Genomic DNA, 27,558 nt, shown 5'->3' on the forward strand with positions numbered 1-27,558 from the left:
TGGTTGCTTTGATGGAACTACGTGGTGCCTTTTGTTTTCCCTGCCGCAGCGCTTCATTTCTCGTGAGAATACCGTAATAGCTTCGTGATCCTTTAAACAAACAAAGTCGAATACTGGGCGCCTCCCTAACATTCCCAACTGATTCTCTTTATAGGAAATGCCTTGCCTTCCATTTGATGCTTTGTTTTTAAGAGGAAGAAAGTTGGCACGTCCTTCCGAATTTAAGGCATTTTCTCCACCTGGTGCCTTTCAGATCTGTTGGATGACCCTTCCTATAATTCCCCACCAGACAAGACGATTGATTGATAGCACTTATTCCTGTTTTTCCCCGAATGCTCATCTCTACATCCAAATGCCTATTTGACAATACTGTATAGAGCATCTGTGCGGCCATTGTAAGACAACTAATTAGCCCCCACCACCCACCACCAAATCTGTGCATAGAAGCCAAAGCACTTCCAAGAGAGAATTAATATGTATTATTAATGCAGAGATTATAACATGAGTATGTGATCATACCTGTGGGCTTCCATTTCATTTTAGGGTATATGTGTACTGGGGGTTGTATTATGTACATTGTTATATTATTATATATTACATTGTGTATTATGCACATTATATGTAATACATTGTATTACGTATAATGTAGATAGTATACAATGTACATGTGTATTGTGTACATTGTTGTACATAAGTGCACAACAATGGTGTTGTGATACCTGAGGCAATCCTACTCTCAAAACCACACATGTTGAAATAAATCACCCTGAAATCTACCCAATTTCCACATAGATTCCTGGGCCTCTGTAGAAACGTTCCATTGGAATTGTGCAGTGTGTGAAACGAAGAAATCCTGATTTGTTATTGTCTGACAGTTCTCACTCACATCCGTGTACACTCTTGATCTGAATGGAATCTTTTGTGGTGATGTTCAAACAGTAACAACACGTGGCATTTGTTCTCCTCAGAGGGAGCTCTAGTGATATCTTCATAGTTTTCCAGTTTTAAAAAAAAATATTTGCAATAAATATCATTCACCAGTTGACAAGATGATGTCATGCCTACAAAGACTTGAGGGGGAGAGTCCACTGCCAAATGGACAGCATCTGGTATTCTTCCCTGTGCAGTTACAATGAAGTTGGTTCAAAGTACAGAGTGTGGTTTCTACTTATTAAAAAGACTCTTTTTTTTTCCCTCTTCAATTATGAGCACCACAGACACACACACACACCCATCATGTTGTTTATTTTCTGGGTAAACAAAAGTAAGTACATAAAGCACAGAAAAAGGAACATAATAAGCAGGTGAGAGGAACTATTTGAGCGGGTGCCTGGAAGAAGTTGCAAGTCTGTGTTTATGCCTAGACAGTCAAAGACCACTTGATACTAATTAAGAAAGCCTGCATGCAGAAAACAAAATCAAGATTCAAACTTGCTTTGGGATTTTAAGGAAGAATAAGTAAAGGAGTGACAGAGCTTGGGGGTGGAGTCAAAAGAGGAATCAGCCTAGAATCTCTACCCCTTCCCACAAGTGGTCTAAGTCCAACTCCTCTTAAATTCCATTAACCTTATCTAGCACCAAAATAGTGCTGACCGTTATTTGACTAGATTCTTGTGCATAGACACGAGCAATAAATCAGTTTAATTGGAACTTAATGTATGACTCTGGTCTTCTGCACCTGACATTACGATCTAAATTAGTAATCCAGATTCACTTTTAAAATATAGGAAAAAACCCCAAAAGATGGAGGATAGCTCAAAGATCACATTAAACCCATTGGGAAGATAGCTTTGTAAAAAGAGGAGAAGCTAAAGAAGAACATGCAAATGATTGCATGAATGATGCACAGTACATTTTGAATGAATGAATTATGCAAAGTTTGTTTGGAGCAACTCCATGCCAAACAATTGTTACAGTGCAAGCCTTATGAACTATTTTGACTATCTGACTCTCTGCCAAGATATAAACGCCCCAGAGAAAGGGCAATAGCTCCCATATCTTTATAAGGAACAAGAATTTCTGCATTAACACCTGGAAACCCAGAAAGTTTTGCCTATGCAAAATGTACATGAAGGGCTATCAAAATGAAAAAAGGCAGGGATTTATTTCTGCCCTGCCTGAGGATACAGCAAGAACCAGAGTATGCAAGCTTTACACAGAGAGATTCAAACTAAAAAAAAAAAAAGGATAAATACCTGAGTGGAAGAATTACAGGTAGTTCTCAACTTACAACAGTTCATTTACTGATCATTCAAAGTTACGCGGCACTTAACAACCATTTTTCACACTTACAACTGTTGCAGCATTCCCATGGTCACATGATCAAAATTTGGATGCTTGACAACTGGTTCGTATTTATGATGGTTGCAGTGTCCCAAGGTCATGTGATCCCCTTTTGCAAGCTTCTGACAAGCAAAGTCAATGAGGAAGCTGGTTTCACATAACAACCGTGTTACTAACTTGACAGTTGCAATGATTCACTTAACAACTGTGGCAAGAAAAGTCGTGAAATGAGGCAAAACTCACTTAAGAAATGCCTTACTTAGCAACAGAAATTTTGGGCTCAATTGTGGTCGTAAATTGAGGACTATCTGTATTAAGGACAGTCTGCCTCCTGAAGTTGTGGGGGCTCCCCCATTAAAAGTTCTCAAGCCAAGCCTAGACCAAGCTATTGGTCTAGGTAGGACAATCTGATAATTCTTTCTATGGGAAAGAGGTTGGACTTGTTGTTGTTAGTTGTGAAGTCATGTCCGACCCATCGCGACCCCATGGACAATGTTCCTCCAGGCCTTCCTGTCCTCTACCATCCTCTGGAGTCCATTTAAACTCATGCCTACTGCTTCAGTGACTCCATCCAGCCACCTCATTCTCTGCCATCCCCTTCTTCTTTTGCCCTCAATCTTTCCCAGCATTAGGCTCTTCTCCAGTGAGTCCTTCCTTCTCATTAGGTGGCCAAAGTATTTCAGTTTCATCTTCAGGACCTGACCTTCTAAAGAACAGTCAGGGTTGATCTCCTCTAGGTCTGACCCTTTTGATCGTCTTGTAGTCCAAGGGACCCGCAGGAGTCTTCTCCAGCACCATAGTTCAAAGGCCTCAATTCTTTTGTGCTCAGCCTTCCTTATGGTCCAACTTTCACAACCATACATTGTAACTGGAAAAACCATAGCCTTGACTATACGCACTTTTGTTGGCAGGGTGATGTCTCTACTTTTTAGAATGCTGTCTAGATTTGCCTTGTTTCTGTCTGAAAGGAACAGGATCTGATGAGGAAGGGAGGCATGAAATTAGCCAAAGAGCTGGTTGAATTTTTCCATCTTGGATGGGATTATTCTTCAGCCATATTTAACTGGTTATACAATATATAAAATTGTTCAATGTCCTTAAACCTTTTTGGAGAGTCTAGAGTATGGATGTCAAACTTGATCACATCACGTGACATATCATGACATATTGCAATATTTTTTGCCTTTGCGGAGCCGGGGTGGACGTGGCCTGCATGTGATGCATCCTGCCTGCGGTCTGCCAGTTTGACAGGCCTGGTCGAGTGACCTATGAGAGTCAGTTTAGTATAGTGGTTAAGGCATCAAGTTAAAAACTTGGTCCTACCTTAGGCAGAACCCCATCTAAATAACCTTGCACCAGTCATTTTCTCATCTGTAGGAAGAAGACAAACCACATCCAAATAGCAATAGCCATAGCACTTAGACTTATATACTGCTTCATAATGCTTACATCCTTCTCTAAGCAGTTTACAGAGTCAGCCTATTGCCCCCAATAATCTGGGTCCTCATTTTATCGACCTCAAAAGGATATAAAGCTGAGCCAACCTTAACCCGGTCAGAAGTGAGTTAGCCCTGCAATACTGCATTCTAACCACTGTGCCACCACAGCTCTTACTATAGGGACCAGTACAGGCAGCCACCAGGAATCAATAGTTCCTCAAAGGAGGAAGAGGAGGAGGTGGTATTCCATTTGCCATGTGCTTCTTTTAATGGGCGAGCCTTTCGAATTGTTAAAGAGAAGTAAAAGAGTTACTCTGTCTTTTTTTTAAATAGACTTTCTCTGTTCTTTGCAAAACTCCCCCTACAGTTTTTAATGAAATTAGCACCATTTTTGACTATTTTAATTCTTCCAAATAAAGGAAATGATATCTTAAAATTATACCATAGATAACTCTGAATTTCTGAGGGGGCTTGAGTTGCAGGGGATTCTCTGTATTTTAAAAAAACAGCAAACCTGCAAGCATCTATTTTTCTCATTCTTTTATCTTTTTGTTTCTTTTCAGTTTCTGCCCTCCACTTTTTTTTAATCCTTTTTCCTATTTGTAATTCTCATCTTATTTCTCCCACACACCACCCTCTCAGTTTCCATCTCTCCCCTTCTCTCCAGGACACAGAGCACTTGTTTAATCAGAGCAACTTCAGTCTGCACTGATTTCCCAAGCTGTTGCTACAATGTGTAACCTTTTGCCTAATTGGCCACTGGCACCATGCTTAAAAGAAAATAGGGTGGATTAATTGGTATTCCCTTCTGTGGCCAAAGTTGAATGCCTCACAGAAAGATGTTATTTGGGATGCAACCAAGGCTGAAACTCAACTAAATGAGGTGAATTGGTCTTCTGCATAGTAACGCTCATGGTCTAAGGATATCTTTAAGCAATGGGAGGCTAGAGAGTATAGGGTCACAAAGCAATGAAGTATCTGCTCTTGGTACAATCCGGCAACCATTTGTCAATGCTGACGGTACTCAAGTGTTGCACTCAAGGTGCTTATTATCTTTGATACTATCTTTACTTTCTTTTGCCACTGTTATTAATTTATAATTTATTAAAAATTAATTTATAGCCAACCATTGTGGGCTTTATGGCTAAATTCAACATAAATATCCTGGCATCCAATCTAGATGTTTATTTTCAAGTTGGAAATCATCCTCCTAAATCTGGTGACATTGTTAACAAGGGTAAAAGATTTGCCTTTCCATCATGAATTATTGCTTGAATCCCTGATTCCCAAACTCTGATTAGTTTTTTTTCCCAACCCTTAAGAGTGTTGAAACTATAACTGCCAGCATTCCCAGCTAGGATAGCCAACTCGGGGAGCTGTGGTCCTTAATGGAAAGACAATAGGTTGGAGACAGCTTTTCAGATGTTTACAGTATTTTGAATTGGAAGATTAGCTGAGCTCAACCATGCAGGTGTGGGTGGGGTATCATTTGGTATATGTGACCTAGCTCTTTAAGAGAGAAGTTTGCAATGCATTTTTTTTCCTTTGAATGTCCCTTTTTCCACATTTCTATTAGTCCCCACTAAGCATTTGAAAGCATGATGTACCACAAGCAAGCAAAGAGAAGTTTGTGTGGTACCACAAAAATATTTCTGCCTCTCCAAGTCTTAGGTGAAGTACCCAGAACTCTAAGAAAATTGGCTGTTAAATGATAAATGTGAATCTTATGAGAAGTCATTGTTAAATGTTTAAAGCGTAACCCTATATAAATGAATGAGATTAATTTGAATGCAGTTTGAAGAATGTAATACTATATAATGAAATATAAATAGTAATAATAACAGTAATTACTAAGTAATTATTTTGCCACACTGTTATAAATTAATAACAGTAAATTATAAATTAATAACAGTGTGGCAAAAGAAAGTAAAGATAGTATCAAAGGTAATAAGCACCTTGATTGCAACACTTGAGCACCGTCAGCATTGACAAAATCACCATCAATTAGTTGCAGAAGGCAGCTTTGCCTGGAACAGCTTAAATCCTGTGACAATAACTTTAACAATATCAAATAAAATCTGTCTATCGTTGGTCCTTGGGAAGGACTTGACAAAAAGGCCAAATCTGGTCTGAACTTCTAATTGGCTGTGTAATTTTTTTTTTTTAATTTGATTTATATGCCACCCTTCTCCGGAGACTCAGGGCGGCTTACAATGCATTAAGCAATAGCCTTCATACTTTTGTATATTTATACAAAGTCAGCTTATTGCCCCCACAAACTGGGTCCTCATTTCACCTACCTTAGAAAGGATGGAAGGCTGAGTCAACCTTGAGCCTTGGAGAGATTCGAACCAGCAGTAAATTGCAGGCAGCTGTGTTAATAACAGGGTGCATAGACCATGATAATAATAGTCATTGGCAACCTTTAGTCTCAAAAGACTATGGTATTGTGCTCTGGAAAGAGGTCCTAAAACAGCATCTGGTGTGACTAAAAAGGCCAATTCAAGAGTGGCAATCCCTTCCACACTGAGGGCAGATACATTCTGTCCCCTGCCCAGCCCCCAGATTTTGCTTGCTCCGAGACTGCCTCTTTGCCTCAGCCTGCCAAACAAGTGTCTCTTTGAATTGGTGAAGGCCATGCTGCGTCTTTAGCCTCCAAGCTAAATGATCAGAGGTCAAGGTTTCCCAGTCATTAATGTCCATTCCCAAGGTCTTTAGATCTCTCTTGCAGATATCCTTATATTGCAGCTGTGGTCTCCCTATAAGGTGCTTTCCCTGCACTAATTCTCCATACAGGAGATCTTTCGGAATCCGACCATCAGCCATTGCTGCAAACTCTAACAGGAATGTGGTCCAGGCCCATTACCCAAAGGCCAGACATGTCCTTTGGCTTGAAAAGTAGCTGGTCTGCTAATATTCTGGTGTGTGCTCTGTACTATGCCTCATGGGAGAAAGGTGCTCCATGCTGGGAATACATCTGAAACTGGCCAGATTGGCCAACTAGATGTGCAGAAACTGGCCCATGTTGAACTGTCTCAGCCAACATTAAGGGAGAAGCCAGCACTAATCAGGATTTTCTCGGCAGGCTAGCTTTACAGAAGAAGGCTTTCAGAGCTCCAGAGGAGAACAAGGTGAAGCAGCATTGGTAGGAAAGCAAAATAATTGCTTTATTTCATGGAGCAGGTTTGACAGAATGTCCTCTTTTAAACTTTTACCCAAGTGAAGCGACTTTTCAAACATTTTGTGCCACATCCCATTGTCATCCTATTAGCAGAATTCTCTCCACAGATCTAAACAGGAACATGGTATACATTGTTTGAGTGGCTTTTTTAATGGTAGAAGTCCCAGCAAATAAAAGCCTATAGTAATAACCTTGGTGGGGGAATGATGTTTGGTCTGCTATCAGGAAAAAAAGGGCTTCATCTTTATTATTATGGTTCATTGCACAATCAGCCGGATGGTGAGACTGGATCTGGCATTTTGTCTGTCTACTGAGTTCTTCCCAAGGACCCGAGAGAGGCATACAGTATGTGGATGTTTGATGGTGTTACAGATATGATTGAAGGATGTAAGCTGTTCCAAGTAAGCCTGCCTTTTCCAATTGACTGATGGTGAATTTGTCAATGCCAATAGTGTCCCAAGTGGTGCTCCAATTTCTTCAATTATTATTATAATTATTTATTATTGCATATAGAAGCATAGAATATTTATTTTAGTAATAAAAGTGATGCCAAAATTGTTTTTTTTATTACACAACATAAGAATCATATAGAAATCAGTTGGCATTCTTGTAATGGGAGAAGGAAGAGGAACTAAAGTTACTTAAACAGCAAATATCGTAGACCTGTTCATACAAAAAATAACAATTGTTTAAATGTTTCTTTCGTTCTCTAGGTTCTAGGTGGCACACACAAAGTTCCTGACAGTCTTTCACCAGACTCTTTATCCATCCCAAATCTCTTAAGCTTCACAAAGTGCCTCAGATTATATTGTACACCTAAAACTGGCTGCATAATGCATATAATTGTTTATAATTTACAAAAGAGAAACAAAACAGAAAGATACAGGAAATAGCTGAGCATAACCTTCAAAAACAATGATATTTGGATATTATTATACTAAAATGGGATATCTCTCTCTCTCTCTTTCTGACACCTGTGCAATGTGCATAGAAGAATTAAAGCTGACTATGGACAAGTATATTTCCTATGGGTACTGGTATATTTGATGGGAAACAAAGATTTTATTATGCTGGGAAAAATAAATGGAATATTTAGGAGCAGGAAAGGGTGAATCAGTTTCTTTGGCATGTATCTTTTCTGCAGTTATAAAAGATACATTTCAGAACAAGAAATATAAGAATAAATTGTTGAAGCATTGAGCTATGATGAAGTAAGCCTACGTTCAAATCACTGAATGGCTAGTCACTTTCTTTCAGCTCAGTCTGCCATACAGCAAGATAATTGTGGGGAGAAAATGGAGATTTGCTCATATGAGCCACTTTGAGTTGGTGGAGGAAGCTTTCTATCCAGTCATCCAGTCATCTATTCAGGCTGTGGGCTCTCTAGATGATGGTGAATTACAACTTCCAAACATCCACCGTGAGTGAAAGCAAGAGATTCTGGGACATAAGAATTCAGCAAAAGCTGAAGGGTTGCTGATCCCCCCCCCTCAACACACACACGCACGCACGCACGCACACACACACAGGTCTTGCAAACAAGCTGAAACCCAGCCTAGGAAAAGACTCACTCATGATTATACAAACTTTTGTTCTGATAGCCATTGTGACTACAGATGTTTAAGGATGGATCTCAGATGGCAGCTACCTTGTTCTATGTGCCAAACACCAGAAGAAACAGATGTACAGAGATTGCAGCAGCTGTTTTCATCCTTCCAGCTTTGTGGATGACATGCAGCTCAAAGGTCATGAAATGCCTGCACTACAAGAATAAGAATCCTGGCCAAGGGATACCCAATTTTCTTACTACAGCTGTATCTGCTGTTCTGGGACCAACCTGTCTGTCTATGTCTGTCTGTCTCTCTCTCTCTCTCTCCCCCTCCCTCCCTCTCTCCCTCTCTCTCTCTCTCTTTCTCCCACTCCCTCCCTCCCTGCCTATCATCTCAAATTATATATCAAAAAGATAATTATATAAATAAGCTAATTACTGTAAAGTTTGAGTCCGTTAGCTAAAAGCATGACAGTTTTAGTTTAGTTTACTTTATTGTCATTGCACCTCGTACAATGAACTTAAATGCTATCTTTAGTGTACATTGTAACTACGAAAATAAAACACAAACACACATCCTTCACATTCTATACAATTGAGTTGAAAATCCCTGATATTGCATTAATATTGCACTATACAGTCAAATTCAATATAGTTACTGCTCTGGGATAGAAGCTGACAGATGGGGTGGACAGAGAAAACATATTAGAAGATGTCTGCATCACAGCACCCCAAAGCAGCCTAAATGAATAGCTGATGACTTCACCATCTTCTATCTTTGGGAAATGTTGGTTATCTCACATCCACCCCCCACCCCACCATCCTATCTTCATTTCTTCCTTATCAAGAAATGGAACTGATCCTTCCCTCCCAAGGTTCAGGCGGTGGAATCTTAGATAAGAAACTGATGTCACTGAGCCATGCCTTATTTTTAGTCGAACTAATGTGGTGGTCATGGTTCTTTTTCATAAAAAAACCATCCTGTGACATTTGAGTAGCTGGCCCCTGTGCAGAATACAACGAGCTAGGAATTAAAAAATGTCATCAGGGACGCTGTGCTCTTACTCCGGATTTGCATCGTTTGGGTAACAGCAAAATGAAAATCTCTACCATTAAAGCCTGCTGACTAATTTGGGATCATCAGCCATTTAAAATACGATCTGGCAACATTTTGTGATTAACTCATACTTATAGTCTCTAAAGCTCCTTCACAAAACGAGGAAGGCGACCGGGTGGGACTTTTTAGTAAACTGGCATTTGGAGGGGGAGTATTCGACTCATCCAAAAATCCGATGAAGCTATGAAGCTCTCTCCTGGCCTCGAAGCTGCCGTTGCTGTTGTTGTTTTGGCTCCTCTGGCATTTGCTTAAGCATCCCGGGGAGATCGCTCAGTAACCTTAGAAATGCAATGAAATTCCCATTTCTTTTCCGTTGCGTTTCGTTTCATATAAAATGAGAGGGCAAGCAAAACGAGAGAATCAACAGGAGGGGGATGGGGAAAAGGCATCCTTTAAAGGCCAGCCGTCTTAAAATTAAAGCGGTTTCCTTTTATACCCGCCCTGATGATAGATAGATAGATAGATAGATAGATAGATAGATAGATAGATAGATAGATAGATAGATAGATATGTATATATGTATATATACATATATACATACATATACATATATACATACATACATACATACATACGTGTGTGTGTGTGTGTGTGTGTGTGTGTGTGTGTGTGTGTGTGTGTGTGTATAATATCCTGTTATATATATATAACGGGAGAAGCAGGCCGGGACTTCAAAGACAACATCAAATCTCTCTCCTCCTGCCGACAAGAGCCTGGCTGCACCCTCCGCGCAGCATCTATTGGAAGGCAGCTCGGCCAATGCCGGATCGCGTCGCCCCATCTCGCCTCGTCTTCAAATGTAAGCCGAAGCTGGCCGGCCTTCACCTTCGAAAGATGGTCGCCAGCCAATGGCAGACCATCCGTTTGCCGGGGGAGAGCCGGGATTGGCGCACCCGCTCTGCTGATACACCCTGGAAAGCTCCTTGATGTTTCCTGGAGCGGGGATGGAGAGGCGGAGGTGGCCCCGGCTGGCGTGGGGATTATAGGCGAAGGAAAATCCTCCGCGGCAGCCTAGGGGGCACTCCGAGCTGGCGGCGGAGCCGGGGACTCTCACACGCTTGGGAGGCAGGCAAGGTGGGGAGAGGGAGAAAGAGACAAAGAGGGAGGAGGCGCAGAATTACGTCGGGGTGAGGGGGAGAGAAGGAGGCTTAGAGCAGCCCTTTCTCTTTTCGGCCAGGCAGCTTCCCGCAGGATCCAGAGAAAGACGGACGAGACGGACAAAGAAACCGAATCGCCCATGGGGAAAGGCGGGGAGCAAGGCGAAGAATGCGGCGGCGGCGGCGGCGGCGAACGGGAGGCGCCGGTTCCCTCCTATACCTGGGAGGAGATCCAGAAGCATAACCTGCGCGCGGACAAGTGGTTGGTGATCGAGCGGAAGGTGTACAACATCACCCAGTGGGCTAAAAGGCACCCGGGGGGGATCCGCGTGATCAGTCACTACGCCGGCGAAGATGCCACGGTAAGCGCTCTAGCAGGAGGCGGAGGAGGAGGTTTCTTGCCTGGAGCAAATGGCTGCTGCTGCTGCTGCTTCCTCTCTTTCTCTCACCTGCTGCTCTTAGAAACGTAGCCGCGGGGCTGGGAAATCGGTCGCTCCGGCTGGCGCGCTGTGGGGACACGCCGGATGGGGTTGCCCCAAACTGGGGTTTGGAGTGGCCTCCGGCCCGGAGTTTTTCGCCCAAGAGTCCGGTTAGCGCTGAGGGACCAAAGCGGGCGCTTGTAAAACGGGAGCAAACCGTGGCCGCCCATTTCTTGCATCTCTCCTTTTTCTGCATCGAGGTGGTAGTCCCGGCGGGGTGACGCGAGGTCAGCACTAGAGTCTAGGCCGGCAGTTCCTCCGGACTGGCTTGTTGCCTTGGATACCTTGGATCACCACCGCTACCACCACCACCACACACACAAAAAAAAAAAAAAAACCACCACGGAGGCTCCTTGCAATAATAGTAGCAGCGTTCTTTTCTTATAAAGCCCAACCAAATTTGGCAAAGGCTTTGCGTACCCGATTGATTGCTAAAGCCAAAAAAGCGCAGGGTAACCGGGACTTGATCCAGGATCAAATGGAACCTGTGCTTTGTAGACCAAAGTCTGAAGAACAGCAGAGGTGCCCGACTGCTAAGTTGGTCCAGCCAAGCCCGATTTTTGCAGGGTTCTTATGACATTCCTCGAGGGGCCACCAAGGCACCAAACTAACCAGGAGGAATGGTAGGAGGGCTCACGGCTAACAGTAGAGCCTTCTCTAAGGTGGCTAAATGTGAGGTGAAGGATAGGATCTCTGCATATGCCCAGAAGCGTTATTTTAATTCATCTCCTATATCCTGAAACTAAATCCTGAGGATGTCTGAGACAGAACACCAATTATTAGCATTCAGTAGTCCTGGACATGAAAGGCATGGATGGCATTGCTATTTCTCAGTTCCTAAATATATTAGAGCTGATTTTTTTTATTTAAGAGAGGCACTCTAGACAATGATCCTGTTCATTTGTGTCATCTTTTTTATGGTCTACAGCAAAGCCTGAGTAGCCACAACATGCTTGTAGCTTAGTAAGTGGATTCATGCATTCATTTTACCACCACCATCACCTCCCCCTCTTCTTCCTCCTCCCCCTCCATATAAAGAGAGACCATCCCGTTCCCAAACAGTTCCTTTTACGTTTTTCCTCTACTTTCTCAACAAGGGAGCGCATGTCTGAGCATGCTTTAAAGAATTAAGAAAACTTTTAGCCAGAACTATGCTGTCAGCATTGGGATTTAGATTTGCCCACCATAAAGTTTTTGTGGAATGTTGTGTTGTTCCAGAAATCCATATCGTTTTCAAAACAGTTGAATCTTCAAAGGCTAAAATGATGGTGAGGAGGAGGGAGGATTTCAGAAGATGGAATCAAGTTCTTATCAATTATTCCCCCCCCCCCAAGTTTGCAGTGGTGTCATATTAAATATATTGGTCCAGATGCTCCACCAATCTGCACCTGTAGTTATCAAATTGTTTATACTACAGTACAGTTTATCGTTGTTTCACTTATCTGTGGTATCAGCCTATGAAACACAGAGATTGGTTCTATTGTCTCTGTTGTTTCAAGCTACAGTGAAGGCTTTCTAAGGCAACATTTTTAAAAACTTGAAACAGTGTGAGCTAAAAGGTCTGAGCTCTGGAATTCTGTAGAACAAAAGGATTTTTTAAAAACATACCATCATTGCTTTCTATGGGATTCTAATTTGGGATGGAGAAGGAAGCAATTTTTCATCACTAGATGTCTCTAATAAACAACCCTTTGGGGCCTGGTCAGGATAAGAGTTTTAAAAAATATTTTGCCCTTCAGAAGCCATAAGAGTTAATGTCCAATGATGCAAAGATATCATTGGATGAGCATAAGCTAACAATTTAGGCTTGGGGAAGGGAGGTTGTGTGTTGAGGGGGAATCCAAGGATTTTGGGGGGGGGGGGGGTTGTTTTTTGAAAGTGATAAGGGTAGAAATAGCTGCTGTTCTCTTGCAGAATGATATTGCATCAATTTCCTTCCTTTTGCAGGAAAAAAGCAAAACATGAATTATAGAAAATCAGTCTTTTAGGTATGTGATGGAGTCCACAAAATGTGGACTTTTTAAGGCCAATGGTTTCCCTCATAAACTATGGGGCAATTGCTATTTCCCCATGATTTAGCAATCTCAAAGGGACAGCTTTCACCTGCCTTTTGTCCTCTTTTTAAAGCAAACTCTATTGATATATTAAAATCTTCCTGCTCCTCTATCACACACAAATTCTGGAATCTAAGAATCATGCCATGTTTATATTTGTTAAAAGAAGATAAAATAGCTTTTAACCCAGTTTGAATCTTTGGTTAAGAAAAGTAAAATGGGCATTGGTCTTTCTGCCTTCTACTCCTTTTCAGATGAAATTTATAACAACTTCATCATATTTATTTGTAAACACGGTCATTCGTAAATAAGCCCCACTAATCCAATAATATAAGGCTTTATTAACTAAGCGTGCTCAGAATTTCAGGCTAAAGGTTGCTTCCAATTGGCCCAATTGGCCAATTGGAAGGGAAAGATTCTTCCTCACTCTTGCAGTTCTGATTCCAGTGTAACCATTTGGAATCCATTAGGAGTTGGAATGGAGGCTGCCAAAAGAGGATGACTGAAAATTGCCACCTTCTCCCTTCAATTGGAAGATGCTTTCTAACAATGAACTGAATATTAATTAAAGCAACCAATGGTACCCACACTTTTTCTGCAACTGTAGTTCTATCAAATCACCGTTGAGGTTCAGAGGCCTGAAATTAAAACATCAGATTTATTACCTTTTTCCTCCTAGATGTTGAGGGGTATGCTAGTCACAAAAAACAAATAGTCAAAGAAATGTGAGAGTTGACTCAAGGATAATCCAGATAATAACAGTGGATCTTGGCCGGATGTATGGAGATGAGCAAGACATACAGTGAGCTTAGAGCACATGATCAAGGTTGATTGGTAGCAGCGGAAATGCAAGCTGAAGTGCACAGGGAGATGTGACTCATAAAATATAATGGGAGGAGTCTCTTAGGCAGGTAAGGAAGCAACAGACTTCTCCTGATATTCAGCATTTAATAGAATCTGTATGATTGGTGCTAGTCATCTTTGAGGACTAGGAGTACTAAGTATACCCTGCAGGCATTTATATCAGCCGTTGTGCTTGCAATATGGCTTGCCATAAACATGAAATGTATGTAGTAGCAACAGCAGCTGCATGTTCTTAAATGGATTATGAAATACTAATAATGTTGCTTGCTTATCACTTAAACTATGTGTGTAATCCAGGGATCCAAAGCTTCTTAAAACAGATCCTTTATATTCCATTTCAGTGTTTTACAGTAGAAGTGGATTATGGAAAAGACTGTTTTCCTTTTTAATGGGCAAGTTAAGTTGCAATGTACGATCTTATATACATTTGTTGAAGAACGTGTTCATTTAACTACTGCTACTACAGTCGTGTCAGAGCACCGAAGCATTTCTGGGTTGAAAGGATTGAATGGTGATATCACCATTGCCTGGGGGACTCTTTTCACATCCCTGTTAAGTTGCCCATCGAAATGGAACCCATTTATCTATTCACAGTCACCTGCTTTTGAACTTCCGGGTAGGCAGGAACTGGAGCATATGGCGGGAACTCCCTCCCTCCCATGGCAGCAACCGGATCTCAAACTAAAGCTTCCCAATCATCAACTTAGCATCCTAACTTCATGAGCCACCACACTCCCTTGTCCATTTAATTTAATACAGTGGAATCATAACTCTAGGATTAGATTAGACTAGGCTACTTTTTTATATAAATATGCAGTTGAAAAGACAGCAAAGCAAGCATACAATACTCCCTTGTAGCATGCTTTCTTCAACTTTTCAAAAGCATGGAACACCAGTTTTTTTTAAAAAAAGTGGAATAGCTTGACTGTTACTTTCAAAACAAATAAGAGAATACTTGGTAAATTCAGTACCTGGCTTGCCTTTGCAACAGCCCATTTGCCTGGGTGTGTATGTCTTACACATGGAGATCACACTTCAACCTGGCCACTGGAGGTCGGCTGGACTTGCACATCTGTAATTGTTCACAGAGAACTGGTATTCCTTGGAACCTAGTTTAAAAACACAGTGCCAAAGAATGTAAAGTCTTGAAGTTTCTGATGGCCAGCTACAAGATCCTGGGCTGGGACTATTTTTCTCTCACTAGTGAAATCCAACCCATGCAGGCTGTTCCAGGGGTGAAATGCTCCCAGTTCGGACCGGATCACCCGATCCAGTAGTAATGGAGGTGGGTGGTTCGAAGAACCGCTAGCAAAAATCCATGCCCGCCCCCCATGGCCAGCTGAGCTGCACAATCATCAGAGGCTTTTTTTTAACTTTTAAAAGCATTTTTTCTACAACCACTTCGGCCGAAAAAATGCTTTTAAAAGTAAAAAAAAAAAATGGCCACACCCACTCAGTCACATTAACCCCCCCCACCAAGCCACACCCTCAGAACCGGCAGTAACAAATTTTAGATTTCACCACTGGGCTGTTCCTTTCATCTTCCATCCTCCAGGGAAATAGAAATTTGATCATTTTTTCCCTAATGCCTGTCCATAAGGAAAACATTTGACCCCGGGGAATCATGGCTTTTAAGGAGACCCATGCTCATTATGAATTACTTTTAAGCAAAGAAAAGGTAATTCATAATGAGCATGGGTCTCCTTAAAATTATTGTTACAATCCTACACATTTGATTATTTTCTTTAAGCAAAGAATATAATCAAATGTGTAGGATTGTAACAATAATTGCTTTAAACCCTGTTAGAAGCAAATTATGGTATATGCAAGTACTAAAAAGCAAGAGAAATAGAGAATACTTTGGCTGAAGTTCCTAGAATAAATTCCTATCAATCTTCACACATCCTTTAGTCCACTAGCAAAAGATCCAAGTATTAGGCCCTAATGGTTACTTTTCAGGAACCTCATATTTTCTCCGGCTCTGAATGATGCTGTCCAATAATCTTTTGCAAAGGCCATTCTGATCTGCTAAAGACTGGTTTCTTTTGCTGCCTTGCCTGAGAATCTTTTATGTGAAGTTGCTGTGAACAATTCTCTGACTCAGCAGTAGGCCTCTACAGCTTCTTTCTGCCAAACTTCCAGTTTCCAGACAAGCTGTCCTGTCATCTGTATGAATGAAGAAGGGTCTTTTCTGATTATACTAATCTTAGAAGAAAAAAGATTTTTAAAAAGAAAAGCTACTAGTGAGCTAAATGGAAGGGGGGAGGCAATATCTTGAAGAGAATATCTGTTTCACAGTTACTTACACTTCCAACATAATCCTCTTGCAGTTGAAATACGAATTCAGCCATGCAAATGACAAATCCAATTTTGTCCCCTGAATAATGATTATCAACCTTGTAAGAAAAATGGGGACTGGGAAAAGTGGAACCCTCCTTTGCATGTACTCTTTGAAAATGAATCAGTACATCCAACAGTACAATGACATTGGTGGAGGATGCAGGTTTCTTGTTGTTATGGTCCGCCAGCAACCTGCAGAGCTGGCAGTAGAGTCGGACAGTGAGGAGGCTGGGGAGGACCACGGGCCAGTCCTGGCATCTGGGGAAGGCTCTGACAAGGGCTCTGCATTGGAGGCAGAGAAAGGGCCATCTGGGAGGTACGTGCTGCCTCTGGAGACTCCAGAGTCGGACCACAGCGAGGCAGAGGAACAGGGGCAGCCTGTTTCCAGTGCACGCATGTGTAGAGCTGCCAGCAGGCAAGAACAGCTTTAAAAAAGGGGACGACTCAGGAGTAGGGCTGGGAGATGATTAACCCCTCCCATAAGACTTAAAAGAGGAGCAAAGGCACGTGGGCCTTTGCAGGAAGCAACGTTTGTTCATTCGGTTCAGCTTAAAGCCTGAAGCTCTGTTTGATTCTGGACTCCGTGTGGTTTTGCGAATTAGGTTTTTGGCAGCGTGTCAAGGGAGATAAAGTTGGGTGATTATCCCAAAGGACTTCTCCTGAAGGACTCTTTATAACTAATTGGGACTCATCTGTGAATGAACAGAATTCACAGCTGTTGCAATAAAATAGGTTTTTGGGACTACTCGTGTATTTTAATGACTCAGGAAGCCTAGGTCAGAACAGTTGAATCAAATAAAACAGTTCAGTGGGAAGCTGCTAGTAGGACCATTTATATTTGAGCATGGCATACAATATCCAATGTTGGCATCTCTAGCAAAAATAACCATGTAACGGTTGTAGAATCCTCTCTTTTGAAGTGCTGCAGCTAATCAAAACGGGACAAACTCAACTGTAGTCCAGGTAGTACAGATAGTCCTTGACTTGCAACCACACTTGGGGACCAGAATTTCTGTTGCTGAGCAAGACGGTTGTTATTGAGTTGCTCCTAGTTGTTTTTTACCCTGATTGTTAAGCAGATCACTGCAGTTGTTAAGTGAACGGTGTGGTCATTAAGTTAAACTGGTTTCCCCCATTGATTTTACTTGTTAGAAGCTGGCTGAGAAGGCTGCAAATGGCGATCACGTGATGCCAGGGATGCTGCAACGTTCCTAAGGGCAAAGACCATTTATAAGTCATTTTTTTTCAGTGCTGTTATAGCTTCAAATGGTTGCTAAATGAATGGTTATAAGTCGAGGACTACCATTATAGTGTTTTGTATTTCATTAGAAATGTAGTTTCTTCAGCTAATACAAAAAGAATTTTTCTGCATTTCCCTTTGGTTCAATGGTGGGTTTTTACTACCGGTTCTGTGGGTGTGGCTTGGTGGGCATGGCAGGGGAAGGATACTGTAAAATCTCCATTCCCACCCCACCCCATTTCCTCCCAATCAGCTGGGACTCAGGAGGCAGAGAATAGATGGGGGCGGGGCCAGTCAGAATTTTTACTACCGGTTCTCCAAACTACTCAAAATTTCCGCTACCGGTTCTCCAGAACTGGTCAGAACCTGATGAAACCCACCTCTGCTTTGGTTGATCATTCATTCATTCATTTGGTTGATCATTCCATTCTGGCCTGGTCTGATGGGGTAGTATATTTTAAAAAATTTTTAAAAAGCTTTCTTGATTTTTATGTATATTCGTTGTTTTTAACAGTCGCTTGGTTGACTGTCATTGTGAGCCACCCTGAGTCATTGGAGATAGGGCAGCATACAAATTTTATAAAATAAATAAATAAATTCAGCTTCCACAGAAGCCAGTTATTATGTATGGTTTTAAAAGCCCATTTGCAGAAGATGAATGTAGTAATATTCTCCCATGGGTGTTCCTTAACAACTATTTTTAAGAAGCATGAAAAGATAAAGACTCCCTTGAGTCTCCTGCTAATTACATGGACATATTACTGTGGTTTTCTTCAGCAACAGTCTCCAAATGATTTGTCATTTGGGTTTCTTTCATAGGGTTAACCATACTGGTGTGCAAAGCGCCCGATGACTCCAGATGATTGCAGAGATGTAGAGAATTTCCTCATTACTGCCCCCAAGCAGTCAACCCTTTTGTAGTAGCCCCATAGTTTTGTTTTATCTCATTTTTTTTAATTTTCAAATCTAGTCTATTGCCCTGGTGTTCCCTGATGGTTTCCTGTCCATGTACTAACCAATTCAGATCATGCATTTTGAAACCAGCCAAGCTCCACTAGTGTTTGTCACTGAACTCTATAAAGAGAAGCACCTTGCCTCTAATAACAGGGGGAATATAGTCTTGCCATAATTAGCAGCTATTGATAGGCTTACTTTTCATGAATAGTTTGATCTCCCTTTAAATCCAAGTTGGAAGTCATTTGCATATCCTGAATTAACAAATTTAATTAAACATCCCTAGGTTATGAGAATCCCAAAATGTTCCCAAGATCTAGTACTCTTAAAGAGTAAAACTCTTTGGTAAATATGTTCTCTGTATGATGTGGGTGTGTATAAATGTATCCACATGTAGCCCACAGACATATATCCGATGGTGTCCCTTTCCCAATTGTTCCATATTCAGAGAAAATAGAGGGAAATTTGAGCTTCAGCAGGACTTCAACAAAAAATACTTAAGTTGCTGCCATCAAGAAAAGTGAAGAGGGGATGACTTTCATTTACCCTATAAAAGGTAGAGGAAAAAAAACCCTTCAAATTCAATTCCTATGGAGAAAAAAAACCCACCAATGTGATGTTGCTGCTGTTTCTGGAAGGAAAGAAACAGTTCAGCTTTCTCCAAAAAGACAATACAGGGTTACTTTTTCCTTCAAGTTATTGATCTGGTAAAAAGGAATAATTTTCCTCCAGATCGTTCCTTTCTTAAAAGCATTTCTCAAAACTAAATGATCAATAGGCTAATCCTTACCTGAAAACTCATGACTCTTCAGCTGTTTGATAATCCCTGTCATCCTAACCTTGTCCCTTTTGTTCTGCTCTAAAAAGAATAAAATCTAACTTTATTTTTTAAAAAAACAGTTTTTTTTTAGTGTGGATGAGGGAGGCTTCGATGAGAAATCCCATTTTAAAATAATGATGCCAAATGCCCATAAAAAGGAAAGGTAAAGATTTCCCCTGCTCAGTCCAGTGGTGGGTTGCCCCCGGTTTGCACCAGTTCCATAGAACCGGTAGTAAAACCGATGGAAGGCCCCGCCCACTGACCCTGATGTCATGAAAACGCTTCTGCACATGAGCAGAAGAGCATGCGCATGAGCGAAGCAAGCGTGCGCACACGGCCCCATTGCAAACCAGTAGTAAAGGTAAGTAGAACCCACCCCTGGCTCAGTCGTGTCCAACTCTGGGGTGCTCATCCCTACTTCTTAGCCAAGGGAGCCAACTTTGACCAAAGATGCTTCCTTGAACATGTGGCCAGCATGACTATACACTGAGGCGTACCCCTCATGGAATACTATTACCTTCCCACCAAAGTGGTACCTATTTATCTACTCACATTTGCATGTTTCAAACTGCTGGGTTGGCAGGAGCTGAGGCAAGAATAGGAGCTTACCCCGTCATGTGGTACTTGGGCCGCAAAATGCCAACTTTTCAGTTGATCGTGCAGCATCTGAACCACTAGGCCATAACTGCATATAAAGAAACTTTACTTTGGAGAAGGGGAATAACAAGGGAAGACAACTATCATACAACCAGGTTTATGAATGAGAATTAAGAAGTCATTCTAGATTGTTTAACTCTAACCATGTCTCAGCCTGTACTTACTCACTTTTTTATAGGGTAAAAAATTCCTAGTGAATAGTTGCAGTCAGAAGGGAGAATCAGAAATGAACGTCAGAGGTATAATGTAGATCAAGTCTCTTAGGATATCAATGTTATCCATCTCTTCTTTTTTATTCTAGGATGCATTTCGGGCCTTTCATCCAGATATCACCTTTGTAAAGAAGTTTCTTAAGCCATTATTGATCGGAGAACTTGCTCCAGGAGAACCCAACCAAGATAGAGGAAAGAATGTAAGTAAGAGGTGGCTTCACTTTCTTTGACATGGGAAGGCCAAAAAGAGCCTGAAGGAAGTGGTATCACATGGAGCATCTGTAAGAGAGAAATGGGTAGAAGTATTGAGGTTAAAAATAGGGTAGCAAGAAAATAAAGTGGAAAAGAAAATAACAAAACATAGACAAACTGAAGACCAAGATAAGATACTGAAGAAATTGCAAGTGCTTTAAGTTGGGAATACATTGATGTGTCTCCTTGCCTAATATTAGCTGAACTCCTCTCAGGCAACAAAATATGCTGAAGGAAATCCATGCATAAAGCATTTATATTAAGATATTTCACCCAATAGAGTTGTGCAAATCTTTGAAGGGGTGCTTCATTTTAATAAAGATTCAAAAGAATCAATCTTTGGAAGAGCTAAATGTTGCTTCATTTTCTTCTTCTTCTTCTCCTTCTTCCTCTTCCTCTCCTCCCTCCCCCTCTTCCATAAAAGACAGTGCAAATTAAACTCAGCAATGAAAAGGAAAATAAAGATTAGAAAGTGCAAGAGAAAAGAAAATAAGCAAAAAAGGAAGCAAAATAAGAGAAAGAGAAAAGAAATATTTAAAGACATGACTTCCACTTTTCATCACAAGACCCACAAACAAATTTAGTAATTTTCAATCTCTAAGATTGCATACATGTATCTCTTCTTCCTATAACGCATCTCTTATCCAAATGGAAATCCATAAACCAGGGTCAGCAAAATGTATGCAAAGGATTCACAGAATTTTATAGAAACGTGTCTTATTTTAACCTTGAGCAAACAAACCAACTTTGTACTTCTCTACCAATTTTTATCTTTAATTCAATTAGATGTTATCATAGGATTTAATATCTTGTAAGGATTTTTCCATCTGAAAGGCTTCTTTGAGGCTTTAGCAAATCTCTTTTGTGAATCCAATAAAGCATCATTTCCCAGGTCATTCTCTTGGCTTATCATTTGTATTTCTACTTTGTCATCTCTGTCATATAATCCACATCATTTAAACTTTTCCAGTATTTCAACAACTTCTTTATAACATTTCTGCATTGAATGATGTTTATTTCAGCTCTTTATCTTGTAGCTCTTCCAAGGTATTCTTTTTCATGTGTGTCATTTCTTTTTTAATGTCCTTTGGACAGTCAATCCATAGAAGCAGACATCATTGCTGACATTGTAGTTGCTAGTTTCTGTCCCCATTCTTCAAATACCAGAAAATGGTATTTAAAATGCCATACTATTTTCTGTCATTTTGTTATTGCTGACCAATAACAAAAGCAATCCTGTCCCTCTCTCTTTTTCTTTTCTGATTCTTTTTATACTTGAAATCTTCAGTCCTCTTTAGTGTAGAATATCTGAAATCATAAAGTCTCAAATTTCTATTAGAATATAAGGTAGATTAAAGAATTTGATTCCCATGAAAGTGATGTTTATTTAAATATTTTCAAAATCTTATAGCAAAAGTACTAATAATCCAAATTTGTGTGGTCCTTTAATTCATTTATAACTTTCTTGAATTAAAATTTTATTTATTTTTTTTGCTGTTTATTTCAAATTCTTTACATTCTTAGGGCTTATAATTAATTTTTCTTTTTTTATGGAATGAAGGCAAACTCACCAGGTGGCTTTGCAAACTTATTATTTTGAAGATCTCTATCTCTATTGAAGGTCTATGTTCGGATAGTTAAATAGGTAACTCATAAAAATGATTAGAAAATGAGGTTAGTCCTTTAAAAATCTGCACAGCTGTTGAAAGTGTGATAATTCATCTCTATTTCCCTGCATTAAGACACACAGGAAACAGCTACCCTATGGGGATTTTATTTATTTATTAAATTTATTTGGCACCCATCTTTCCATGAGGAGACTTGGGATAACAGGGAGAGGCCAGATGGAGGACTGCTCTCCTGTCCTTAACTGGAGAGGTTACATGGGACTCAACCAGTTTCAATTGAGAAACTGTGAGCATCCTAGACAAGCTAAATCCAAAAATGTTAGGCAGTTCCTAGAAGTTTGGCATTCAGACAAGTCACTAGATAATCTATCATAAATAAACAGATAGAGCTAAGCTATACTTATATATCATTCAAAAGAGACAATAAAAAGGCTAAGATGGAAATAAAAACACCAGAATACATCCTCTCCAGCAACCAACGCCCAGATAAGCATTAATATTAGACAAGCAATCTTGCAGGAAACAATACCCCAATCAGAGGTGGGTTTCAGCAGGTTCTGACCAGTTCTGGAGAACCGGTAGTGGAAATTTTAAGTAGTTTGGAGAACCAGTAGTAAAAATTCTGACTGGCCCTGCCCCCATCTATTCTCTGCCTCCCAAATCCCACCTGATCGGGAGGAAATGGGGATTTTGCAGTAACCTTCCCCTGGAGCGGGGTGGGAATAGAGATTTTATAGTATCCTTTCTCTGTGACACCTACCAAGCCACGCCCACCAAGCCACGCCACACCACACCTGCCAAGCCACGCCCACAGAACCGGTAGTAAAAAAATTTAAAACCCACCACTGACCCCAATCAATATCTTAATCAAGAAACTACTAAGGAGAAAATCACATCCCCACCCAGGGGACAAGGTACTGTATATAAACAGGGAGCAAATCTCTTTCCCACTAGCACTGGTGTTACCCAGTTGGACAATGAAACATTGGTAAACAAACAGACAAGCACAGTGAACACAAAGATTCCACTCTGAGCTACATATATTCTCTTCCATGGAACTGCTCTATTTCACAGTTTTTGGTCATGACCATGACATCATCTCTATTTGTTCAGAGATGTGCTAGCTTGCTATCCCTCATCCAGAAGCTTGTCTTCTGAACTTCTAATGATTTCAAAATTGGAAGTTCCAGTTGCAATACTAAAGTGCAAGGACATTTGTCCGCTCAAAACATGTTCAAAATTTTAATTCCTATATCTCAGCTGTTGATTAAGACTTTAAGATTATATGAAAGACCTTGATGAAGACTCTTGTGTTGCTTTTGAAGTGTGAACTTTGCTGAAGCAAAGCTCAGACTCCTCATACAAGCCTAAGAATGCAGCTGAGATTAGAAACTGTCTGGCCAAGAAGGAGGAATAGTCAGGGAAGCAAATATTCAGGGATTTTTCATCACTTCTTATTCCATCTGCTAGGATTTTGCTCCCTACCTCCTCTCAATTAGCTGCTCATCATCAAACCAATCAGATAGATAGATAGATAGATAGATAGATAGATAGATAGATAGATAGATAGATAGATAGATAGATAACTTAAAATGAAAAGCAAAGAAAAAACATTTTGGAAGGCACATAGGTGTCCATGTAGGATATGTTGGGAATTCCTTAATCCCTGCATCTTTCTCAGGATTGAAGGTTTAGATCTTCAAATCTAAAGTGCTCACAGCCCCCTCCCTTTTCCTTCTTCTGCACATGACATCAGGTATGGTTTTTCTGACTGAAAGCAACCTGTGCATGGCCTTTTAGTAACCTGAAGCTTTTCTGAAGTCTGACTTGGAAGGTAGCTTCACAGATATGTCCCTGATTCTTTTTTCTCATCTGTCCCTTGTCTCCCAGCCATTCAGAATCCCGCAACTCCCAGCTGTTCAAGCTATCAATTATTCAGCCCTTCTGCTTTGGTTGAGCACTTGCCAGCAAAAGCCCTTCTGTTCCCTCTTTCTTTTTTTGGAGGTTACAATTAGGACAACAAGCCAATGTCTACATATCACCCTGCAAATGCTCCATTATTCTTTCACTATTCCTTATCAAACAAAGAGGGTGGTGAGGCTTAAATTGTATTAATTGATTTCTACAGCCTACAGCTAGGTGGAAATATTGAGAAGCATAAGGTCTATCATGTTATATCTCATTAAATTATTCTGACAATGGCCACAGCAGCCACCACGATTTGCAATGGCAAAATACTTTGGTACCCTCCAAACTTCATGATCAGGAACTCAAAGAATCTCAAAGGAGTTTTTACCATTTATAGAGAGGAGACCTTGTGTAAAAGAGCTTCCCTAAATTTGTGCCATCTACATCTGAAGGATGATACAACAGACATGGCTGAGCAGCAAGATCCTTACTGCTCTGAACCCCAAATAGTTACCTGTCATGTCAAATTATTGAGCTTTCATTTAGCAGCCAACACTAAAGTCAAGAAGATTTCAGAAATAAAGAATAGAACGCTGTGTTCTGTGCATCCTTGGATCTAGAATGTAGCATTCTGAAAATTAGGGTACATATTAATATATTTCATTGTGTTATGTTACATCATATCAAATATCAATCATATATCATATTATATCATGCTATCGTTATATTTCTATCCCACCTGTATTATTTTTATAAATAACTCAAGGTGACAAACATACTCCTTTGTCCTCCTATTTTCCCCACAACAACACTGTGAGGTGAATTGGGCTGAGAGAGTATGACTGGGCCAAAGTCACCCAGCTAGCTTTCATGAGTAAGGCAGGACTAGAGTTCAGTCTCCTGGTTTCTAGCCTAGTGCCTTAACCACTAGACCAGGGCTGTCAAACTTCTGGCCTGTGGGCTGGATGCGTCATGCACTGGCCATGCCTATGCCCGGTTTAGCAAAGGGGGAAAAGTCCCGATATATCCCATGACGACAATGTGATGATGTGAGTTTGACACTAGACCACTAGACCAATATTAATATTTTTTTCTTCTGTTCAGTTTGTGTCCAATTCTTGGAACTGTCTGTTCAAGTCCCTGCAGTTTTCTTGGCAAGTTTTTTCAGACTTGGTTTGCCATTTTTCAGAAGTGGTTTCTTATGGCTGAGAGAGAGTGACTAACCCAAAATCACCCTGCCAGATTTCATGCCTAAGGGGGACACACAGTCTGCTGGTTTCTAAACAGGAGCCTCAGCTTCTACAACTGGCTCTGTATGGTGTGATGCAGTGTAGTATAGTATAGTATAAGTATAAGTATAAGTATAAGTATAAGTATAAGTATAAGTATAAGTATAAGTATAGTATAGTATAGTATAGTATAGTATAGTATAGTATAGTATAGTATAGTATAGTATAAGTATAAGTATAAGTATAAGTATAAGTATAAGTATAAGTATACTTATACTATACTACGATATAGTATCGTATCGTATCGTATCATATCGTATTGTATCGTATAGTTGTTGTGGCCCGTCAGCGGCCTGTGCAGCTAGTAGCTGATTCTGACAGCGAGGAGGCTGGTATGGTGCTGTGCCAGCAAACTGTGCAGTTGGCACTTGAGTCAGACAATGAGGAGGCTGGAGAAGATGTGGTGCCAGAGGTGGGGCTTCAGTCAGGGCCTTCAGAACCTCCAGAAGCTCCTATAAATGAAGAGGAAGAAGAGGAGGAGCCTCTTCCCGATGCACGGGCGTGCAGAGCTGCCAAAAGGCAGGAGTGGCTCCTCAGGAGGAGGTCTCCTCAAGAGTAAGGCTTGGGGCTAATTGGCCACTCCCTTAGCCAATTTAAGGAAGGACGACGACTGAGGCAATTTGCAGGGAACAACTTTGTTCACTCTCCTTTGTCTTGATCTTAGTTCTCTTATCAGCTTCCTGCAAATTGCTTCTGGGCTTTCTGCCAACCATAGTAAGATTATGATTATTTATTTTTTGGATTCTTGTAGGCTGTTAAGAAAGTTAATTAACAGCCTTTGTTTGAAAAAGACTGATTTAATTTAGTAAACTAAGGTTTGTACAGACTTTGTGTATGCTGCGTTCTTTGGGGTCCATAGCTGGGGCAGAACAATAGTATAGTATAGTATGGTATTTAATGATTTTACAGGACAGTTGAAATAGATATGGTTATGAAAATTATATAGAAGTCTTGTTACACAATCAAGCACTGAATCCATGAAGTTCAGCATTGGCCTGACAGAGCAGGGTTACCAGGCTGAAGATTGTGTAGTGCTTAAAAGTGAAGCCACCCATTAGAGTATAAAGCATCCAATATCTTGTTTTTTCTTCTGTTCAGTCTCAGCTAGTAGAAGATTTCCGTGCCCTGAGAAAGACAGCAGAGGACATGAAGCTATTCAAATCCAATCCTATATTTTTCTCCCTTTATTTGGCTCACATCATTGTGATGGAAATTTTGGCTTGGTTAATGGTATCATATTGTGGGACAAGTTGGAGCATAACCTTGGTACTTTCCTTCATCCTCACAGTCTCTCAGGTGAGATTTTGTTTGCTAAATACTGAACGTTATCAATGCTTGGTCACAATGTTCTTCTGTCATTGAATTCTTTAAATAAATGCACAAGTTACTTAAACTTCCAGGTAACTGTGCTTTTTGGTGGGGAAAGTGAAAGAAATTATAATTCAAGAAACTAAAATCAGTTAGTCATTATTCGAAAGATGATATGTTCCCATTCCCAATATATTTTTTTTGCTCTCACCCCAAACAATTGCAATCTGTCTGCTTTTGACTTGCAAACTGATTGAATTTATTCCCCCCCCTCTTTTTTTAAAAAAATTGGTTTTTGCCAAGTAAAAGAAAATCCTACTAGGTCTCATCATTGCCCAGCCCAGACCTAGAATAATGACAACCGAATATTCTGTATTCCACACAATTGAATATTAATGACTGAAGATCAGCTTGCAAATGTTGTATAGAATGCTACTTGCACTATTTAATGTCTCATTTTAAGAACTGAAGGCCAGAAAGCAAGAGAGTCTGGACAAAAGCAGGAAACTGAAGGAGATGCAGAAAGTGCAGATCTGCTTCAGGGTAGGGAAAGAGGCAGTGACAAGATGGTCAGGCACTGGATGATGACTCCAAGTGCAGAGATTTCTGCAGCAGAGTCAAGTATTGTGGAAATATCTACAAGTAGCCTTTGATTTACAGCCATTTGTTTAACAACTGCTCAAAGTTATATCGATATTTTTATAAAGTGACTTATGACTGGACTTTGCACTTATGACTATCTCAACATCTCCATAGTCACATGATTAAAATTCAGGCGCTTGGCAACTAGCATGTATTTACAATGGTTGCTGCATCCCAGGGTCATGTGATCACTACTTGGGAGCTTCCCAACTGGCTTCTAAGGAACAAAGTCAATGGGAGAAGTC

At 40.6% G+C, this 27,558-nt stretch overlaps 1 protein-coding gene across 1 annotated transcript in view; it reads left to right on the plus strand.

The window, feature by feature from the left end:
* The first annotated feature begins 10,806 nt into the window (after positions 1-10,806).
* Positions 10,807-27,558, plus strand: part of LOC139327498 (acyl-CoA 6-desaturase-like) — a 37,224-nt gene continuing 20,472 nt past the window's right edge. Inside the window, exons 1-3 of the mRNA XM_070957336.1 lie at positions 10,807-11,028; positions 20,376-20,486; positions 26,462-26,659. Of these exons, the coding sequence (XP_070813437.1) occupies positions 10,807-11,028; positions 20,376-20,486; positions 26,462-26,659 (531 nt within the window). The remainder of the gene's footprint in view (positions 11,029-20,375; positions 20,487-26,461; positions 26,660-27,558) is intronic.

This window comes from Pituophis catenifer, unplaced genomic scaffold, assembly GCF_029215685.1.
Source record: "Pituophis catenifer annectens isolate HBS135680 unplaced genomic scaffold, rPitCat1.0.hap2 SCAF_1, whole genome shotgun sequence".
In the NCBI taxonomy this organism is placed as follows: domain Eukaryota; kingdom Metazoa; phylum Chordata; class Lepidosauria; order Squamata; family Colubridae; genus Pituophis; species Pituophis catenifer.